This window comes from Mesoplodon bidens (assembly GCF_964165515.1).
Source record: "Mesoplodon bidens genome assembly, chromosome: 8".
In the NCBI taxonomy this organism is placed as follows: Eukaryota; Metazoa; Chordata; class Mammalia; order Artiodactyla; family Ziphiidae; genus Mesoplodon; species Mesoplodon bidens.
Genome location: NC_138165.1, coordinates 4462247 through 4484354, shown reverse-complemented (window position 1 = coordinate 4484354; position 22108 = coordinate 4462247). Strand labels below are relative to the sequence as shown.

The following is a 22108-nucleotide window of genomic DNA, read 5'->3' as shown; positions in this document are numbered from 1 at the left end:
AGAGGCGAGCGGGGAAGGCGAGTGGTGCCGGCGGCCGTTGCGGGGACAGTACCTCCTTCCGCAGCTCCGGAGGAGCCCCCGCCACGGTTTCCGTAGAGCGTTTGGGCACGGGATGGAGTGAAGCCGCGAGTGCCTCTCCAAGGTTGGGTGGGAAGGGGTCAGGCGGTGCAGAGGAGAAAGAGAGAGACAGAGAAAGAAAGAAGAAGCCGCGGCTGGCGCCTGCGAATTTGAGATTCGACTGGGAGGGACCTCTTACTCGGGAGAAATGGATTCTGGACTACGGCTGACCAACGTGTTCACTTTGTTCTTCTCCAGCTTGTGGCATTTAGGATTAACAGCGGCAAATTGTGAGTTCCAGGAGCTGGGGGCGGGTAGGTGAGGTGGGAGACGCTGGCGTTTGGAAACACACTGAACTGTCCAAGCGTGTTCAATTGTGTCTGCTCTGAGCAGAGGGGAAGGGGGAAAAATGCTGATTGGTATGTTTCTGTCACTCTAACCATCCCAAAAGTTCGCAGAGCTCGAAGGAGCCGGCCCCGTTGGATTTCCTGCCCTTCTCCCCGAATCGCAAAGTTCGGGTGAGAAGGGAAGGTTCTCTACCCTCCGCCTCCCGTCAGCTCCGCGTTCTCTGCCTGCCTAGTCTCAGCGGGGGCTTTTCCCCGAGCAGTGCTCCCGGTTCAGACTGGATGCACTGGGGGCTGAGCTTCCAGAGACAAGAGATGCTCACAGCCACCGCACTCGGTGACAGAGGCTCATTTCTGAAAGCGGCTGCCTCGCTCAGATTTGTAGTATGTCCAGTGCCTCACAGTCCATCGCTTTCAGCTGTCTCCTAGGCAGAATGCTCCAGTTGGGGTATCTTGCAACCAATGGTCATCGGTTTAATAGGGTTGGGAGTTTTGGCCTAAGAGTCATGGCCCGGTGTAGTCAAACCACAAGATCAATGGCTGACCCCGTTACAGGAGGAAGAGCTTTGATGCGCACTCCACCCCCAAAACCTTTGTGCCAAGGAGTATGCATTAAGTGTTCCCTCTGTCGTCCAAGCTCTAACCTCGGCAAGTGCAGGGCATTTGCTTTAATAGGCAGGAAGGCTGGACACCTGGGGATGTGCCACCTGCACTGTGTATTTCAAGAACCTAGTTTGTCAAACTTAATAAATCTCTGGAGCCATCAGAGGGTTCAAGCTCAATTGTTCAGCTGCCTCTCTAGGCAGAGAAAGGGAAGTTTTTCCAGCTCTGGAAACTCCTAAATGAGAAAGAATGCAATTAAGCTGTCTGTGTTGTTTCCAAAGATGGTTTATCAAGGTTCCTCAAGCTTCTGAGCGTGCTCCCTTATCTGCTAACCCCACCATGACCCTCAGAAATACCTAACCGTATTGGAACAGTTTTGATACTATTTTTCGTGGGGGGGGGACTCTAAACCATCACTGTTAGAGAAGGGTAGGAAGACCACTTACTACAAGTTTCTTTACCTCACTTCCCACTCTCTTAGGTCCAAGAGGACCTTAAGAAAGAGATACTCAATCCGGGGCTATACCTCAAAGGAAGACACTTAGACAAATGTCCTTTACTGAGAATGGGCCAAAGCTGAGCCAGTGTTTCTATCTGTGATTGGAAGTTTGGGGGATCCAAAATCGATAGTTAGTGGAAATGTGTTATAAAGATTTTATTAAAGTTTGTATTCTAAGGGAGTGCTGAAGAGGTCAACCTCTTTAAAAAGGAGCCAAAGGGCCTTAGTTCAGAAATTATTTCAGAGAATAGGGAGAGACAGGGTAGAATCTGCTGTTTCTCTCCTCTCCCCACATCCTCCAGCCCCTCCTCCTCCTTTTTTTCTTTTTTTAAGTAAAATTGTTCCCATGGTGCTTTAGAAAAACATCTAAGTGGTTCAGTAAGAGGAACTTAGGCACAGTACTGAGTTAGTTTCTCTACTTCCTAAAACACTAGAGGTCAGTATTGTCCTAATGATGCAAAGGTGTGGCAACGAAATAGCCGTGTTTTTCCTTTAGCACATTTACCTACCTGAAAATAGTGAATATTTTGAAGATCCGTGAAAGAGGGATGAGGAATAAGGGTGAAATAAATAGAACATACTCTATAGGAATATGGTTTGGGCTTCCTTATGTAGCACCTTAAGAGCGAGGAAAAAAATTATAGAATGGCTTTTTCTGTAAACTAATTGAATTATGGTTAATGTTATAATAATGCATATAAAACCTAAATGGTATGAGTTTAAGGCTCATGCTTATCATTACTGATGCAGCAATAAAGCTAATTCTGAACATTTAAAATAAAACTTTGTGATAATGATCTTTAGTATTTCATCAGGGACAGTTTAATTTACCTGTTTCCAATCAGCATTTCAGTTGAAGGCACGCTGCTTGCTAAATATTTTGGGGTCAATGTTCCTAAAGTATAATGTTAAATGTTTTTATTTTGCCAGACAAAATGTATTAATTCAGTGAACAATAGAATAGCAGCAGAAAATTACTTCTGAATTCAATCCTGGTGGTCTTTGAAACCTATGATGCAGAACCTCGAAGAAAAAAAAAAAAGAACATTCTACAATTCTTCCAGACTTGTATTGTCTACTTTGACTTACTAGTTATCTACAACCCATTAACATTTAGATGCATCTAATGAGGAAAAGAAATCTCCTGTCAAATAGTCAATTTGTGTAAGCTTATAGATAATTTGGAAGATTTTTTTCACAAGGTTATTTCTATATTTTGAAATAATACTTCAAGTCATTCATGAGAGTTGTCTTGGAAATGAATTATTTACCCAAGATGCTCCATGGTATACTTGTGAACTTTGTTCACAAGTAAAAACAAATTTTAATTGTTTCCATTCTTCTAATAATAATTTTTGCTGTTGTTATTGCTGTGTGTATGTAGGATGTGTGTACGTTTGTGTGTGTGTGTGTGTGTGTGTGTTTAATTTTCTCATAATCTGAGCAAAACTTGGGAATTTAGCTGTCAGGGAAAAAAGAATGCTTACCCAATTATAGATTTTATAAGTTTCTAATTAAACAAAATTAAATAAAGTTAGGTTAGAAGGCCAGCTACAGTATAGATAAGATGAATCTGTGCAGAGAACATAATTACCCACCAGTAATAAAAACTCTGGAAATTCCCCAATTTCGGATTTTCAGGATATTAAATAGCTATAACACTTCCTTTGAGTTTACCCTGAGGGAATTAATTAATTTCAAATGTAGATATGATAGGACAGTGTTAAATGAAAACCATTTTACATATAATGTCAGCTCCTTTGACACAAGAAGAAACGATGTGACTTGATAGTTGGTTAAAGTGAAACCAGGAGTTTGAAATGCTAGGAGTTCTAGCCCTAGTTATGCCACAGCTAAGATGCCAAATGCCCATCAGGTGATGCATCGTTTCTGTGCTCACAGCTCAGGTATAAAATAGCAATTAAGATATGTATCTACTTCCAAATAGAACAGCAGCTCAAATTTTACAGAGGAGATTCTTCGAATAGTGGGTACGTTGAAAGACTATTATAGTGGGAGAACTTGCATTCAAAAGATAAGAGGAATGCAGGAGACACTTATAGGGTCGCTGTTCACTTTATTTTACAATAATTGGATGTTACATGGTTATAAAGAGCCTTCATTCTGACCAATCAGTCACTTTGAATGATCTCTCTAAACATCTTATCTCTTTGTTGCTACATATTAGGTTCACACAGATAACAGCCTTGAGAGAGAAATAAAAAACTCTTTACCCCTTTCATCACAGGCAGAACTTTATCGAAAATATAGGAAAATGTCAACCATATTCCTAAAGATCTTCAAATAAAGAGATGCACTGTACCTTGAGTTATCTGAAGCTTACACACAAACACAATCAATACGTAATATTATAAATAAACAAACATCAGATTATCTTCAGCAGGAAGGTGTTTGCGGTATACTTTTTGTGGCATTTATGGTCATCCAAAGTGAAAGAAGCATTATAATGCTCGTTTGGAAGAGTCCAGAAGATTTTCCCATGGTTGAATGGGCTCGTCTTTCACCATCCATATGAACTCTCTTGCCTTTCTGTCCGTATAGTCCCCGTCTCCAAACTAGAATCATATTTCCACAACTGAAAAATATGAACAGCTAGACTAGCAATTTTCACACAAGGGTATAGACTTATAAGAAAGTTAGGTTCTATAAGAATCACCTTACTCACCCCCACCTCTTATTCTCATTCTAATGAATGACTGTCTTCTAAGTTGCAGTTTTCTTTTTTCCCTGCCCCTCTAGCCTTTTCTTTCTTTAGTGGGACCCAGTTTCTCTTTACTAGATTGCCTTACTTTTCAGTGTCCATTTGTTACAAAACAAACTAATGTGATATCATTTGCAATGTTCCTAAAGCCTTTAGTTGATGAACCAAAGCCCTTTATCTTACATGCCAGAACTCTGCTGAAATATGACCTATATATACAAAGCTAATTATCCTTGTCATATAGGACAGTGAGGAGATGCTCTAGTTACCTGAAAGGCCAGAATACAAAAGTCATTCACTCAATAAGGCTTTATTTTGAAGCTTCGGTGTACTCACTTGGAGCCTAATGACATTTTTTTAATTCATAGGGGAAACTGTCTTCATTCATCAAAACTCTGACACTTTCTGGCAGATGTCCTTATAAACGTTATTGACTTATCCTAATGATGTTGGTGTATTAAGAAGTTGGATTAAATGATTATTAAGGTCTTTTTTGTCCCTTATTTGTCCCAATACATTTTTGTCTTTAACAGTTGATGTTGCCTACTGGTCATTCCATTTGGATACTTCTGGGATAACTGTGCTCAAAATTGTTAAGCAGTTATATTTAGAATAACAACTTAGGGTTTTAATTCCTACTAACTGCTATGCACTTTGTATCTCTCATGCCATGTGCCATGTTCGCATAATTTGACAAGGCAGCACAGGTAGACCTTATTAAATCGGGTTTACAGATGACTAAATTTAAGGTTAATAGAAGTTAATAAATTTCCCAAGATCATAAAGCTAAGCAATGAAAAAAAATTTAGGAACTGTACCTATATCTATCTACTTCCAAAGATCAGACTCTCTGCAAGATATGAAATTAATTCCCCTGCATTCTGATGGGATCTATGTGTGAGCATCTGTAGAACGTTGCCTTGGCATTTCTGTGGTTAGTCTCTGCAGCCTATCCATAGCAGAGGGCATGGAGGCAGCTGCTTCCACAAGAACCAACTCCTGAGTTATACCTTCAAAAAACAACCAAACAGTTGGAATCTAGATTTGATGCAAGATGTTAAACATCACAATGGTCAAAGACAGGAAGCCTCATATCTGGAGGAGCACCAGATGTTTTTTCTTCTACAAGTTTCAGTTTAAAACCTGATAAGGAAAGGGCATAAGCTTGCTGAAGATTTGTGACCACACACACACAACAATGCCGTAAAAGGTACCTCTGTTGGCGTCATGTCTTGTGAGTCTATAGATGCCAGACCAAACATATTAATTATCAATAAATAGCAGGGATGAGCTTCCTTTCTCAGCAGAAGGCTGGTCCTGAATGTATTGGGCTCTGCCTAATACTCTAAATTTCATCCCAGTCACTCCTCCCACATTGCTTTATTTCCAGTTTATGGAACTCCGCCGTCCCAAACGAGCCATGTTTTCTCATATCTCCTTGCATTTATTTTGCATATGCCGTCTGCTTGGTCTAGAATGCCCTTTCACATTTTTATCTTCTGTCACTTTCTCCATCCCCCTCTCCCCCAACAAATACACTTTCCCCAGGCTGGGTCAAATGTCTCTTTATATTACTACTCTATTTCCATAACACTTCTTCTAGGCCTTGTCTTCCCAACTAGATGCACATTTTCCTGATTATCATATTTTATTTGAATGTCTATAGTCAGTATCTAAAATACTGGGCAAATGCATGGATGAAAGAGTAAATGAATGGGTTCCAACTAAAATTTTTCATTTCTAAACTAAGATCCTTCTATGGTCCAGCTGCTAGAATCTTTTAAAATGTATTTGTTTTATGGGTTGTTTTTTTCTTTTCCAAGTGACAAGTATTACCTACTCTAGTTTTGAAAATGTTAAGAAGATGTTAGCATGTGTAGCTTTTAAGTGAAAGAGCAGAAGTTTAGATAATTTGACTGGATATGGAGCTGATAAATGGGCCCCTGCCTTTACACAGGGCTGCACATTTCCATGAGTTTCCTGGCATGATCTTATTTCTGTGTCAAATGGCTACTTCTTCCTAAAAGAGAAAGTCTCTCCATTCATTTGACCTCAGTACAAATTTTGAGCTAATTTTATTAACTTGCTTTTACAATTTTAATGAGTGTTTCTCATATAGTCTGAAAATACACAGATATATATTGCTATATATAGCAATATATTCTTCATAGCCCAGGGTTCAGTATAAAGAGGAAACGTTTATTTAATGGGGCTTTAGTCATAAATTACGGGAAAGATCTTATTTAATTGCAAACCTACAACACTGCCTGATAACATAATCCTGAGTCTCTGATGTCATCTTCTTAAGCTGTGGTTGGGAGAAGATTTAAGTGTTAAGCATATGTGTGTGTTACTCATTTGAAAAACTTGTTGAAGAAATGAATCCCAATGAAAGGTTCTCTTTCTTAAAAGTCAAGTTTTTCTATGAAGCTGGAGAAGTAAAGATGCATAAGAAGGTAGAGTTCATGACCCCAAGGAACTTTGAACATGAGCAGCCAGAAAAATAAATCTTTAATCACATCAAAGTGATAAATGCTATAATGAAGGTAAGTACAGAGTGTGTCATGTAAGGCACAGGTGAGCATCTCAAACCGGCTGGGGCATCAAGGCAGGCTCTCTGAGGGAAACAGAGACTTACAGTCAAACTTCCCAGCTGGGGAGAGCAGGGGAGGTTATTACAGGCTTTCTGTGTTGTAGTGACTACTTGTAAGAGTGGCTCATAGGCATAGGGGTAGAATAAGAAACTAGACAACTAGGTAAACATGGGAGTCTTTGATTTTTACTGTTATAACTACCGAGAGTCATCAAAGGATTTTGCACATGTGATTAGATAATACTAATCAGATTTTTGTTTTTTAAAAAATCGCCATGTGAAGGATAGATTAAAATGGGCAAAGGCTAGTAGTAAGAAAGCCAGGGAAGAGCTTATTACACTAACTCGGGTGATAATTAATAAGGGCCTAAGGAAGAAAGTTTCAGACTCTGCAAAGGTCATAAAGAATCAGAAAGAAAATCATGAGGCAAGTCAATTCAAACCCTAGGACTCTATGAGCTAGTAAACTCACAGAAGGCACAGATTTGTAGTTAAAATGTATTCTGTAGCTTCTCCCATTGTTTTTGACAAATGAGAGCTATAGATGCTAGAAAAGGTGCTCTGTTTTCTGAAATGAAGTTCTTCTCAGGGAATACCAAACGACCATATTCTCAGTGCAGTATATTTCATATTTGCATGACACCATATAGCCCATGCTGTCTGTATCCATCATCCTGATGCATCATCTAGTCTGTAAATTATGCTGGTTTTTGTCAGCAGAGTGAGAACTAGTCATTAAGGATGATGCAATTAAATCTCAGCGTCCCATTCTCATCCCCCCTCTGGCAGGGGGGTAAACTAGGGATCATTACTACTATCAGAGGTCGCCCCGTGGAAAAACAAACAGGGGAAGTTGGGTAAGCCATGTTGATTTGCCATCATTGGTAATTGATTTGCTGGCATAAATTCCATGTCTCTACATTTCTAATTGCTTTTGTGCATATTCTCGGGGGGTTGATTAATGCCATCTGTTCCCTGGATCAGCTGAATTGATTGAGTTTTAAAGGACAACATCAGCAATGTTGAAGACAGAAGTGAAGGAAAATGCCAAAACACAGCTCGTGGTGTATATTATTTTTAACTTTCCACCTTTGGAAGCAGATATATCCTTCTGAAGACAGTCCAAGGCAAATAGCAGTCTAAAGAGATTTGCCTAACAGACAGACGCTTGTAGGTGTGAGTCTAGGCTACTGTTTGCTGAATATATATGTTCAGTTCCCTTCCCCCCTCCTCCCCTCCCTCCCATTGTTCCTTCCTTTCCCCCTTGCTTCCTCCCATCCTCCCTTCCTCTTGGTTTTCCTTCCTCTCTTCTCCACTCCACTCTCTGTCATGTGACCATGTATTTTGGGTATTACCATTGGCTTCTCCCTGATTATGTTAAGGTGGGAAAAGAGGGGAGAAAAACGTCTGTTGGATGCTGGTGCTGCCTTGCATGTGGGCACAGTCACCAAATGCGAAACCTCCATCAAGACCTATTCTAAGCACAGTCCTGACAGAGATCTGCCACCCACTGCACTTGGGAAAGCCCACTGGATTCCAACGCCCTCACCCCATCTGTCCCCAAACAACTCTTCTGTTAACTCCATTAGTCCCTGAATCTGTAGATGTGAGAAAAAGCCTTTCAATTCATACAGAGAAGCCCTAAGACACAGAGCCTCACTGGGAAAGAAAATATAGGAACTTAAATCTGTACTGAACTCTGCTGAACTGAGAGAAACAGACCTTTCCAAAAGAAACGATTCTAGAAGAGATAGAGCTGGGTGTTTGAAGGAGGGGAAGAGAATGTTCCGAGTTGGGGAAAGGCAAAGTAGAGGAATGTTTAGAATGTCCAAGAAAAGTGTCACCAACTTCCTGGTTTCCACCAGACTGACCCTCTGAATTACAAGGGTGAACATATTATACAACAGGTGGGCAATGGAGAGGTGACAGAGGACAGTAGAAAGGGCATAGGTCACACAATTCTGGGTTGATGTGACTCTCACTCAGTGAGTATTTCCTATGGATAATAACATGAGCGTTATAGAATCAGTGTAAGTATAACATGAGTAACTCAGTATAAATGACACATGACGTGGGAATTCAATAATTAGACTTGTTATAATTAACAATGAACCTCAACATGGATTTTCTCAAAATCAGTTACAATAGCAATCAAGGCAGAGACAACTACATTTCCATTCTTAAGCAAAGATGGAGGGGCTCACTGCCCCTTAATCACAGGGTTGAGTGATTGCCGAGGCAGATGGAAACGTTCTCATTTTAACTCTGATGTCACAGGGACTGTGGGCAGAATCAGTCCTTACCTTATAGAGACACGTGACTGTCTGGGTTCCTCACTTAATTCCTGGGCTCTGTCGAGGTGTGATCATCAGGTATGTCCCTGCCTCTGGGCTTTGGCCAGTGAACCTCAAGGGGAGTGGAGAAAAGAGCTTCCTCTAGAAAAAGAGCATGTCCCCTCCAGCAAACCCTGGCAGAAGATGTCAGCCTTAGGGAGAAGCATCCTTGAAGAGACCTTGAGAAAAAAATCAGTGAACCTGAGCAGATGTATATGTAGTGTTCCCAGTATCCTAAGCTCTCCATTTGCAGGAGACTCGGGCAGAGGGAAGTTAAAGCCGAAGGTTCGTAGAGCTGGGCTTTCCTTCTGGGTATTGCTGAAGGCTACTTTTGGTGGATACATAGTACAAGTGTTCTCTTGTTCTTGTAAATGTTGGGTTAAAATCAGGTACTGCTACAATGCTCGATGAATTATTAGTGCTAATCCACCTGCAAATGCATCATTCTTTCATTTGTTCATTCAAAAAATACTTATGAAATGGCTACTATGCACTTATTCCTCCATACATTCATGAAAGCCTACTGTTCATTGATGAGGGGGAGATTTGGATTGCTGTTCACATAGTCCAGAAACAACAACAGCAAAAGGTAGTAGTATCTCTTCAAATCAAAGCCGTGGCACTGGGGTCCTCCACTCTAATCTTGCTCATGGTATTAAGCACCTCTTTCCTCTTCCTGAGTCTTTTCGCTTGCTTCCTTGTCTTCAGTGTTTCTTCTCCTTCACTCCAATGTGCCTTCTTTCTGATGCGCCTTCCTTTCCTTCCGTCTTCCCACCTCCTCCCCTTCCCCATGTTCTTCCATTCCTGTCGCCTCCCTGTCTCTCTGCTGCACCTCTCTCTTTTCTATCCCCCTTCCTTGACTCTGCCTGTTTCAATTAACATTTAGTAAGTGACTCCTTTTTTATTGTTTTATGGCCTAGGCTAATGCTTTTTAAACTTTGCCATTGAAGTGCTGCTTGATGGAAAAAAGAGTGCAAGGAACCCAGGGGAGTCCGAGAGCTCAGCTTCACGTGGCTGCTGAAGCATGTAATTTCTTGAATTTTGTCTTAAACACTCAGACAAATTTGCATTCTGCTCCATATTACATCCATGGGTGTATTATGAGGAAAACATTCTCCCACAATCTTTGATTAAAAATTGATGAGCAAAATTGATTCACTTAACCCATGTAAAGGGCCACATACACCCAGGGGCACAGGCCTAAGCTCTTTGCCTCTTTCCCCCTATTTACACCTTCTAGGATTCCTATATGAACGAGAACAACTTCCCTGTCTCTCTTCTCATCTTGGAACAGGTAGCTTCCTTTCCCATCAACTGTGCCTGGTCTGTGGGCTGCAGATTATGCTTAATCGATAATGCGAGGTGAGAAGAGCTTATCAATTCACAGGAGGAAAGGAAACCCACACGTCTGCTTGGTGAAATGGGGCTTCTGGGAGGGGCTGTGGGGAAGAAGTCTGCTCAGCCCCACTCCAAGTCTGCACCACACTCCATGGCAGTCACCTGGCGATGTGCTGCCCCATGCACGGAGCTTACCTTTGAGGAAATGAGCTCTGCCAGGTTACAGGATTGGGGTCAACGAGGGCAGATTGTTTTCCGATTGGAGACAGGCTGAGCTCACCAGGATATTAAAAGAGAGATTAATGCTTCTCCTTCTACAACAATCAGGGACTATTCGACACAGTCAAAAGAAATGAAACCAGCAGATTGGAATGTCAGAGCACTGGAGATGAGAGATAAAGTCAAGTGATGTGTTTCTTCACCGGAAGGGCTTCCAAACATACACCTCATGCTGGGGGTGGTACCTGAGGGGCTCATCCTGTCCCTCCCCACAGCTTGATGTGATGTTTCCCTCCTCCCCATTCTAGGGTGAGCACGTGCCAGCTGGGCCCATCAGGTGATTTACCCAGGATCAAATAGCTTGCAGATAGTCACGCTAGGATGATAACGCACATTTCCCTGATTCCAGCGCCCATAGTCTCTTACACTCTATCTGCCATTCCCTTGAACCGAAAGCTAAGGCTGAGCTGTTCTTGAACTGGAGATGATCAACCTTGCAGACCTTCCCTCTGACCCAGGGTGAGAAATGCCTTGTCAGTCTAGACCTACAGATTCCTCCTCCACATGCAGGTCACCTTATTCTAACCCTGCAGGCAACACTTCCCCCATAACTCGAAATCCCTGCGGCAAACCGTTCCTGTAAGTCTGGCTGTTTGTAAAATTTGGTTGTCTTACTTGCTAAAGCCTTTCCCGTTAAGGCTCTGTGCCCATCACTAGTGGCCTTGTGGATTCCACGACTAGTGTCCTCTGTTAGTGTGTCCACTCCTGTTTCATGCTCCCTAGAGACCTTCCTCTCTAAGTACAATATTTTCATCACTCCATCATACTGTACCCCTCCTAGATTTTGTTAGATGGATGTTCTGTTTTATTGTTTGTTTGTTTTTTAAAGTTGGTGCTAATAAGAAAACCCCTCTGTGTGATACTTCGATAATATGTTCTAATAAGGCAAGGACTGGCTTGCATTCAGATCTGTTTTCTGTCTTCGGGCCGCAGAGTTCAACCCATATCCAGCCCCTAACCTCCTTTCACCCAGTGGGGTTAGATGGGAGGGAGGGTTTTGAACAAGCACATGCTGAATACCATTATTCTCCACCGCAGACGAGGTCCCATGATGAGCATGTGCTCTGCGGGCCTCAGAGAGTCTGCTTGGCAGAGAAAGGCCACCCCCGACTGTGTCCAACTTTCTTTCGTCACCAGCTGCACGGAAAGCCAGACCCAGGAATTCTGTACTTTATTCTCCAGCTCCCCTGCCTTTGTCCCTTCGACCTGAGCTATTGTTGGGCTGAGTTGTGAGGTCTCTGTGTCGCCTTGGTCCTCTTTTTCAGCTATTTACGTGTCTCAGTGGACCTTCTTGCTTAGGTTTGAAGAGGCTGAGTGATTTGTTCAATGGTCAGCACACTCACAGCTTTGCATCTGTTCCTCCGTCCATGGCTGCCATCAGGAAAGGACGTGGTGGATCCCAAAGTCATTCACACTGACTGAGGCAAAGAATCTGTGCTGTGTTCTAGCTCTCAGAAAGAACGAGTGCTCCAAGAAATAAGACCTTAAATATTTAAACTTATTTTAGGAGGAGAATGTTTTGGTTTCCAAAATGAAGTCTTATGCAGAATTTCTATGTAAAATAAATTACACATATGGCGGCTTTGGGGGAAATGGGGGGAGGAGATGCAGAATCCTATCACTCAGCTGACTCTCCTCTCTCTGATTCTTCATGGAAGTACCACACAAAGCCTTCTGCCTTACCTGTAATTGTAGGTATCTCCAAGTTTATAATTTCATGCAAAGTTGATTAGGCATATCATGATGGTTTTATGAAAAGTGGGGGTGGTGGCCTCAATGGTGGTGTGAAGCAGCAAGGCCACCCTGGGTGCTTGCCACCTGCATCTGGTCTGTTTGCATCAGTTGATGGCCTGATGTGAAGGTTATTAAATATTTTAAATATTACCTCTGTCCAGGTGCCCATTTTTAACCCTTTGAAAGTCTTTTTTTTCTTGTTGCTATTTTATATAAGTCTCAGGGCAAGGGTATCTTATTGGCATTTAGAGATTTGAAAGGATAGTAGCTTGTCAAACAAATGCTTCCTCATTTTGATCTTCTTAATGTGAATAGCCGTTCTTAGGTTAAAAGAAGATTATCTTATGAAGGTCCTTGAATTATCCGCCTCCATCCCAGATATTCCCTTTTGACCTTTTTTTACTTATTTTATTATTGAATACAGTTGATTTACAATGCTGTATTAGATTCTCCTGTACAGCAAAGGGATTCAGATATACAGATATATATATATATATATATATATATATATATATATATATATATATATATATATATATACATTCTTTTTTATATTCTTTTCTATTCTTGTTCATCACAGGATACTGAATATAGTTCCCTGTGCTATACACTAGGAACTTGCTGTTTATCTATTCTCTATACAATAGTTTGCATCTGCTCATCCCAAACTCCCAATCCATCCCTTTCCCACGCCCCTCCCCCTTGGCAACAATAAGTCTGTTCTCTATGTCTGTCAGGATGGCCGTCATTAAAACGTCCACAAATAACAAATGCTGGAGAGGGTGTGGAGGAAAGGGAACCCTCCAAAACTGCTGGTGGGAATGTAAGTTGGTGCAGTCACTATGGAAAACAGTATGGAGGTTCCTCAAAAAACTAAAAAAATAGAGCTACCATAAGATCAAGCAATCCCACTCCTGGGCATATGTCTGGAGAAAACTATAATTCAAAAAAGATACATGTGCCCCTTTGACCTTTTCAAAAGAAGGGGATTTCATGTTGGCCATACAGTGAATGGTAAAATAACTACTTGATAAACTGAATTAAAGTACAGACAGGTTAAGTGAAAGCCAAGTACAGACAGCGTGCCTGGTTTAGGGACAGTACAGGGGCAGAGAGCTAGCATACAGCTGAAGGCACCCTCTGTAATCTCAGGCCTGTATCTCCTAACTTTCATGAGCTCCTCTCAATGTTCCCTAACGTTAATGAATGTGACTGGACCTGGTGAAAGTGCACACATGAAATTAAGTTGTGGCCTATGTGGATTCAATCTTGGTTTCTGGTTCTGGTTGGAGTGTTAATTGTCAGCATATGCTTGCGTGTTTGCTTAATGTACCGTTCAGGCGGAAGATCTAAATAGACATTTCACCAAGGAAGACATACAGATGGCCAAGAGGCACATGAAAAGAGGCTCAACATCACTAATCATTAGGGACATGCAAATCAAAACTACAATGAAGTATCACTTCACACATGTCAGAATGGCCATCATCAAAAAATCAAGAAACAGGGGCTTCCCTGGTGGCACAGTGGTTGGGAGTCCGCCTGCCGATGCAGGGGACACAGGTTCGTGCCCTGGTCTGGGAAGATCCCACATGCCGTGGAGCGACTGGGCCCGTGAGCCATGGCCACTGAGCCTGCGCGTCCGGAGCCTGTGCTCCGCAATGGGAGAGGCCACAACAGTGAGAGGCCTGCGTACCGCAAAACAAAACAAAACAAAACAAAAACAATAAGTGCTGGAGAAGGTGTGGTGAAAAGGGAACCCTCTTGCACTGTTGGTGGGAGTGTAAATTGATACAGCCACTATGGAGAACAGTATGGAGGTTCCTTAAAAAACTAAAAATAGAACTATCATATGACCCAGCAATCCTACTACTGGACATATATCCTGAGAAAACCATAATTCAAAAACAGTCATGTACCACAATGCTCATTGCAGCACTACTTACAATGGCTAGGACATGGAAGCAACCTAAATGTCCATCGACAGATGAATAGATAAAGAAGGTGTGGCAAATATATACAATGGAATATTACTCAGCCATAAAAAGAAACGAAACTGAGTTATTTGTAGTGACGTGGATGGACCTAGAGTCTGTCCTACAGAGTGAAGTAAGTCAGAAAAACAAATATCGTACGCTAACGCATATATGTGGAATCTAAAAAAAATAGTACTGATGAACCTAGTGGCAGGGCAGGAATAAAGATGCAGACATAGAGAATGGACTTGAGGACATGGAGCAGGGAGGGGGAAGCTTGGGTGAAGTGAGAGAAACATTGGCATATAGACACTACCAAATGTAAAATAGATAGCTAGTGGGAAGCAGCTGTATAGCACAGGGAGATCAGCTCGGTGCTTTGTGACGACCTAGAGGGGTGGGATAGAGAGGGTGGGAGGGAGATGCAAGAGGGAGGAGATATGGGGATATATGTATGCATATGGCTGAGTCACTTTGTTGTACAACAGAAACTAACACAGCATTGTAAAGCAATTATACTCCAATAAAGATGTTTAAAGAAAATCACGTTATGTTGACATCTACACTGTACTCACATATGAGTAAACTCCAAATACTCCTGCTCTGTGTTCTTTTCTTTTTAATTGGACCTATTGCTTAATTTAATTAAATTTATTTATTTATTTATTTATTTTTCGGTCTGTGCCACGCAGCTTACAGGATCTTAATTCCCCAACCAGGGTTTGAACCCAGGCCAACAGCAGTGAAAGTGTCAAGTGCTAACCACTGGACCACCAGGGAATTCCCTGCTCTTCATTCTTAATAGATTTGAAAATAATACGTAATTTATAATACTATATATACACACATATATACTTGCACACATACACATGCATATATATAATAAATTTGAGATGTTATTAGTTTTCTTTCATGGTTAATATGCCACATAGAATTTTACATGTTTATACACTCTATGTGAACTGCTTGTTCTGGAAAAAGTCAAAATTTATTATCCCCCAGTCAGTACTGACTTGGGTATCACCTTTGTGAATATTTACCTCTCTAGATAATGAATTGAAATGGGCATTTGGATGGAAATTAATATCTGTTTACTTTCTGCAACCAAATGTGTTTTGCCACGAGATTGAATAAATGCTGTTGGGAGACATGCAGACGTGTCCCACTGTGGAGACTCTGTTTCAGGGTGACGTTCAGTAAGCATCCTTTGCATTCTGATTTATGGTGAGTTTGGTTTTTTTATAGTTCTTTCACATGATTCCTAATGGACAGAATACAAAACTTCAAACATATTCAGCTTGACATTTCAATAACATAATCAGGAGATAATGATACGTGAGCATATGGGTAATAAGTACACATGGGATTAATGAGCAACTTGGCCTTGGGATTTATTTAGGACATGGTACTGTTACCTGAGATACACAGAGCTCCTTCAACAGTGATCTAATTCAGTGAAGAATACAGGAAGAGACATAAAATTACAAAGTATTTCCTTTGGTTTTGAGCTACTGATTTTTTGTTTTGAAAAGAACCTTATGATGTGTCATGTGTTTTGGAGACATGATATATGTGTGTGTGTGTGTGTGTGTGTGTATTTGTACATTGCTCACATCTTAACAAAAGTCAGTGTCTCACACATATTCAGGCATCTTTTAATATATCAAACAAATTTGAAATTCTTTCTAAAATTGTGAGTCTACAATAGAGATATTCCCTGTTGTCCTTTCTTCACTGTTTTGGGGTATTAAGTAGCAATATATATCGATATATATATATATATATATATATATATATATATATATATATATATATATATGTATGTTGTGGCTTAAAAAGAACTGGTAAGACATTTAAATAAAAGTATAGTTGTGACAGGTGCTGTGTGCTGTTATATATGCACAGTATGTACATATGCTTTTCTCTACCAGTGTCCACACACATTGCATTCTTGGTTTTGTCACTTATAAACAAGACAGATTACTTTAGATGTCATGTCAGCAAATCTTTTCTAGCTGTTAATGGTCTGATAAAAGACCTGGACTTAGGAAAGAATATTATAATTAAGTACAGACTGTGGCTTCGTAGTCAAGGGACTAAACCACTATGAAAATTCATTAGTAAAGTTAGTCCGAGAAACATCTGAGCAAGTGAAAAATATCAATTCAAGGGGAGAATGTATAACTCAACTGATGCTCTCATCCTTGTTGATACATTGCTGGGGTAAAGATTTCTATGTTTTCTGGATAAATACCCATTTTTGTTGGAAAATTCAATTTGACTTATTGGGTTCCTATAGCTAAGTGTTGTGAGTCTTTATTGGGGAAATGAAGTTATTTGGTACATGGGAAAATAAAAATACCTTGCTTGATAGCCAGTGAAAGTCTCATTTTACACACCACCCAAATCTCATGCCACATTAGAAATGAAAGCCTAGATGGCACCTTGCTTCTTGTGCTGGGAAGGTATGATTCTTGGAAGAAGCCTAAAGACATTGGGAAGTTTCTTTGTCCATATTTGCATGTACATGTGCACACATATGTGTTCAGTGCCTATTAATTTAGCTTGGGCTTCTCTTTTAAAATAAATTAAACCTGGTATTAAATCAGTTGTTCTCAATTGGAAATGATTTTGCCCCAGGGGACATTGGGAATGTCTGGAGATGTGTTGTCACAACTGGGGGCTTGCTACTAACATCTAGTTGGTAGAATCCAGGGATGTTAGTAAACACCCAGTAATGGACAGGAATACACCCTACAACAGACAACTGTCAGCCCAAAATGTCAAGATAGCCAAAGTCTGAGAAACCCTGTTTCAGCTGTCAGTCATTTATGGATCATCATGTATTAATTTAAAAAAATGCCCACCACACATACACATACAAACATACACACACACACAAACACACACAACTTCCTTCTAACATCTAGTCTTGTAGAAGCGTGTTTAGAGTAGAAGAAGATATACATCCAGTCTTGATTCTTTTTTTTTAATCTTTATTGGAGTATAATTGCTTTACAATGGTGTGTTAGTTTCTGCTTTATAACAAAGTGAATCAGTTATACATATACATCTGTTCCCATATCTCTTCCCTCTTGCCTCTCCCTCCCTCCCACCCTCCCTATCCCACCCCTCTAGGCGGTCACAAAGCACTGATCTTATCTCCCTGTGCTATGCAGCTGCTTCGCACTAGCTATCTACCTTATGTTTAGTAGTGTATATATGTCCATACCTCTCTCTCGCTTTGTCACAGCTTACCCTTCCCCCTCCCCATATCCTCAAGTCCATTCTCTAGTAGGTCTGTGTCTTTATTCCTGTCTTACCCCTAGGTTCTTCATGACATTATTTTTTCTTAAATTCCATATATATATCTGTTCTGCCACTTACTGGCCATGTGACTTTGTGCTCATCGTTCCACATTTTTCCCAAATACGGGTGATGATATCCACACTGACTACAAGCTGTTGTGAATAAGAAATGAGATAAGGCGTGTCTTTGGAGAAGCTGTACACATATATTTTTGATATATTGATACTTATTAGAATTTTTATTGTTTAGAGGAGTCATGTCCTGGCTGGACTGTCCCTAAGACTTTACACAAACAAAAGATGACAGGGGTGCTGTAGGCACCATGTGAAGTGGGACCAAGGGGACGTGACCTGGACTGGGATTTGGAAAGGTCCATTTCACACCATTTTTCAGTGTTTCTAGTTACCTTGTGGTTCCACTTTTAGTCTCGTCTTAAAAATCATCTGGTCAGACCGCCTTTGGTAGAACACCATGTGCTGTCGTGCAATAGCTAAAGTCTACTTCATAGCTAAGCATTTTCCAACTATTTGTCATTATTTTTTCTTTTCATAGCCCTCTGCCCAGCACACATATATATGTGAGAAGTTCTGAGATGAAGCGAAAGGTACCAAAGTGGCCAAGGCAGGTGCTTCTGAGGTGACATAGCCCCATGGCTCAGGAAAGGTCATGAACCAATCTATTCAGAGGACAATTCCTACCTCATTTAGCAGCTCAAAGATCAGTTAGATAAGGGTCTTAGCTTTGATTGGTTATCTGCTCCAACCTAATCTTTGATTCTTAAAGTCAATTAAAGCAGAAATACAGTCCTTAACTTTGTCATTTCAATGGAAATAGAATGGTTGGACTTGGCCTTGGCCTCTACTTGAGTTCTGCTTTTTGAAAATGGCAGATTATGAGACTGAAGAATTGGAAAAGGGACCTTTGAAGTTGTGGTCCAGCCATAACCTGAATAAGCCATGGAGATCTCCATGTTCACTAAAAGCATTCCAGGTAGCTGCCTACTCCATCTTACTTCTCATAAGCATAGAAATATGACTTCACAGGACAGCTCACTTTCCTCTGCAAACATTATAAGAATAGGGCATCCTTCCTTCCACTGTACCTAAGTCTGCCTCCAAGTCACTAAACCATTTCCCTTAGCTCTGCTCACCAGACCATTCCAAACCAAGGCTCCTCTCTTCACCATGATTTTTCTGCAAATACCTGAGGACAGTGACCCCATTTCTCTTGGTCTTCTTATCTCTTCTTTTCCTTTATTATTTTGATGACATGATTCTTCCTCGTCAGACTTCCCACCATCATCTGCCCCGTTTTGTACATATTCTACTTTGTCAATGATGTATGTGTAAAATATAATGTACATAATGGAACAATCATTCCTCCATATATGTTATTCCTGATTGCGGGGACCACAGTGTGATGGCCATAAAAAACCCTGGGTGGCAGAGGAGATATGGGAAGGTTTTATAACCACATAAACCCTTAAGTCTAAAATGAATCAAGCTGGATGTCACCAAAGAGATGTTTAAAGGCTCTTATTGTCTCTTTTTTTCCCTCCCACTTGCTGTTTTTACTTAATTAACCCACAACTGATATAAATGGTTCTCCTCACTTTGCTCAAGGGTATCTTGCAAAATTTCATCTTGGTGGTTTCTCCTAAATTGAGTCAACTATGAATTTTCATCTTCCTTCTATCTACACAGATCTTCCCCCATGGTCCAGTTCCAGCCCTCTCTTCTCTAGTCTTAATTACTCTTGCTTTCCTCTAAACTCTTAAAGTCTATACATTATAAATTACATCTTTAAGCTCTTAATTACATCCTGCCTTTTATTGGCCTCTTTCTTTTCATTCAGAATTCGTCCAATTACAATTCAATGTGAAGAACTGCAGTTTGTATAGTCTCTTTGCATATATTACAAAATGTGATATTGTATAGTCTCCTGTATGTATTAATAGTTATACAATAGTAATAGTAGCTATGACTATTGACTGTTTACTGTGTATTAGACCTTGTCGTTCATATACATTACTACTACTTTACTCCACAACTTTATGTGGTTAATATTTTTTAAGAAACTGAGGTTTAGAGAGGCTTAGTAATCTGCCCAAGTCCATACCCCTATGAAGTTGTTGACCTGAGATCCAACACTGGTTTCTGATTCCAAACAACAGTGTTCTTTCCACTGAGGACAGGATGGTAGACCCTGGCAAGGAGCTGAGCTCCTAATAGTTTCTCAGTCTATTCTGGTTGATTGGAGGAAATCACATCATTTCACAATATTTTTTGAGTACCAGTTACAAACTAGGACCAGCTTTTAGCCTTTGGTGAAAAAAATATGTTCAACACCTGAATATGGACCATGGTGGAATACAGACCAGGGCAGCCCACCAGCCTGGAGATCCGCCTCCCCAAGGCCTCCTTGTGGAGATAATGGTTTATATTGACCCCTAGTCAGTAGTTACTCTCTCTGCTTTTACTCTTGCTTAAATTTTTTTATAAAGCCGTTGGCTGTTCATATCTCCTCAACTGTTATGATAATGGATGCTGTGAAATGATCACAGCATGTTTGGGGACATCTATCATTCAGGGTGACCTCAGCTCTGAACCCCAGCTTTTCAAATGTAGTTTTAGCACCATCCTCACCACAGAAGGAAGCAATGATAATGAGGAAACATACACACACAATTTAAAACAACACACACACACACACACGCGCGCGATTTAAAAAATAAAACATTTCCTGGAGCACCAATTTCACTCAAAGTTTAAGAAATTCACATTAAGGAAAACACAGACATATTCAAGTCTCATGGAATGTTCAAATGAAACATAAAATTTTAAACATGTGTCTGTCTTCTAAATGTGTATCCAGAAGTTCATGGTTAAGGGTTCACTCTTCTCTGAGTTAGGGACTCCTGAGAAAACAAAACAAAACAAAATAAAACAAAAAAAAAACCTTTGTAAAGAGTATCCCTGAATCAATTTCCATGGGCCAGCAGTAACCTTTCAGCTTGGTCTCCACTTGAAAATGTCTTTCTCCAAACATTGTGGGGGTTTTTTTTGTTCTGTTTGGGTTTTTTTCTTTTTCCCTTAAGACAGAGTTACTAGGTCATGTTATGACACATAATGGTGTCATGGTATGCATCTTATCTCTCAGCACCCTCTGATTAAAAAAGAAAAACAAAAACACTGTATGTGCATTGATAATATTAATTCTCACTTTCTTTTTATTCTAATACCAATTTTTAGATATAGCTCCACTGTTGGTTTTATGTCTTGGGAAAGAATGTAGAATAAAGTGATATTGATAGAAGCCCCGTCCCTCTGCCTGCCCTCCCCACCTATCCCAGCCTTCACACAGGAAGTCCTGCCCTAGACTCTGCATTAGGACTCTTAAGGATTTCCATGTTGTGTATAAGAGATGCTGCAACTCCCCCAAAATACTGCACAAATCAATATGTGTGTATGTGCATCTGTGCATTTTTCTTCAATAAAGATCGTGCATCTCACCTGATTTCCAAAACACCCAGAAAAGATTTTCGAATGACCCAGAAAATATGAAGAGGGAAAGACACTGTGAGCTTCACTACCTTGCAGGTCCTCAGGGAGGGGAGATGGGGAAGGTCTTCTTCTAGATGCCAGTGATGTTGATTTTTTACCTAAGTGTGCATGAGCTGTGTGTTTTTTCTCAGCTCCTGACATGATAGCCATGAGCTCTGGAGGACTGAGGGGAGTGAAAAAGAGTCCCTCAAAGGGGCAAAGCTTTATAGAATACAAAAGACAGGGACAGAGAAGGGAAACTTTAGAGATTTCACAATTTTGCCAGTGGCCAGTTATGCACATCGCAAACAAGGTGGAATTAATATGGATGAACAGTTTTATTACAAAGAATAGAGATTTAAAAAAATAAAACAACTATTCAGAGCCTATCCCTTTGTCCTTTCTGACCCCTCCCCTGCCGTCTCTCCACAAAAGAGAAAAAGACAGACAAAAATAGCTTAATATCTAGAATTTGCAAGTCTCTGAATATCCACCAGAAAACAGCTGTCCCCCACTGAGAAACCACCAAAACTTAATCACTTTCCATTGCATTGGAAGAAAGATGGCTGAGGTATCCATTTTTTCCTGAAAATGTCAGGTGCCCACAGCAATTAACTAATCACACTCCTACCAGGTCAAGTTACAGGATGAGGTACATTTCATGTGAAAGAAGATGACAATTGGGTTGTTAATGCTAAGGGGACTTTCTACAGAGAGAGATGAAAAATGATGTCACCAAGGCAAAGGCACTTTATGTCCCCTGAGTAATCCTGTGCCTT

The 22108-nt window shown here is 40.6% G+C and overlaps 1 protein-coding gene across 2 annotated transcripts in view; it reads left to right on the top strand.

Annotated features, from left to right (window-relative positions):
* Positions 1-265: 265 nt before the first annotated feature.
* Positions 266-22108, top strand: part of CNTNAP5 (contactin associated protein family member 5) — a gene marked incomplete at its 5' end in the record, with an annotated part of 887048 nt that continues 865205 nt past the window's right edge. For both annotated transcript variants that reach the window (XM_081242026.1, XM_081242025.1), the window contains one exon: positions 266-347. In XM_081242026.1, the coding sequence (XP_081098152.1) occupies positions 266-347 (82 nt within the window). The remainder of the gene's footprint in view (positions 348-22108) is intronic.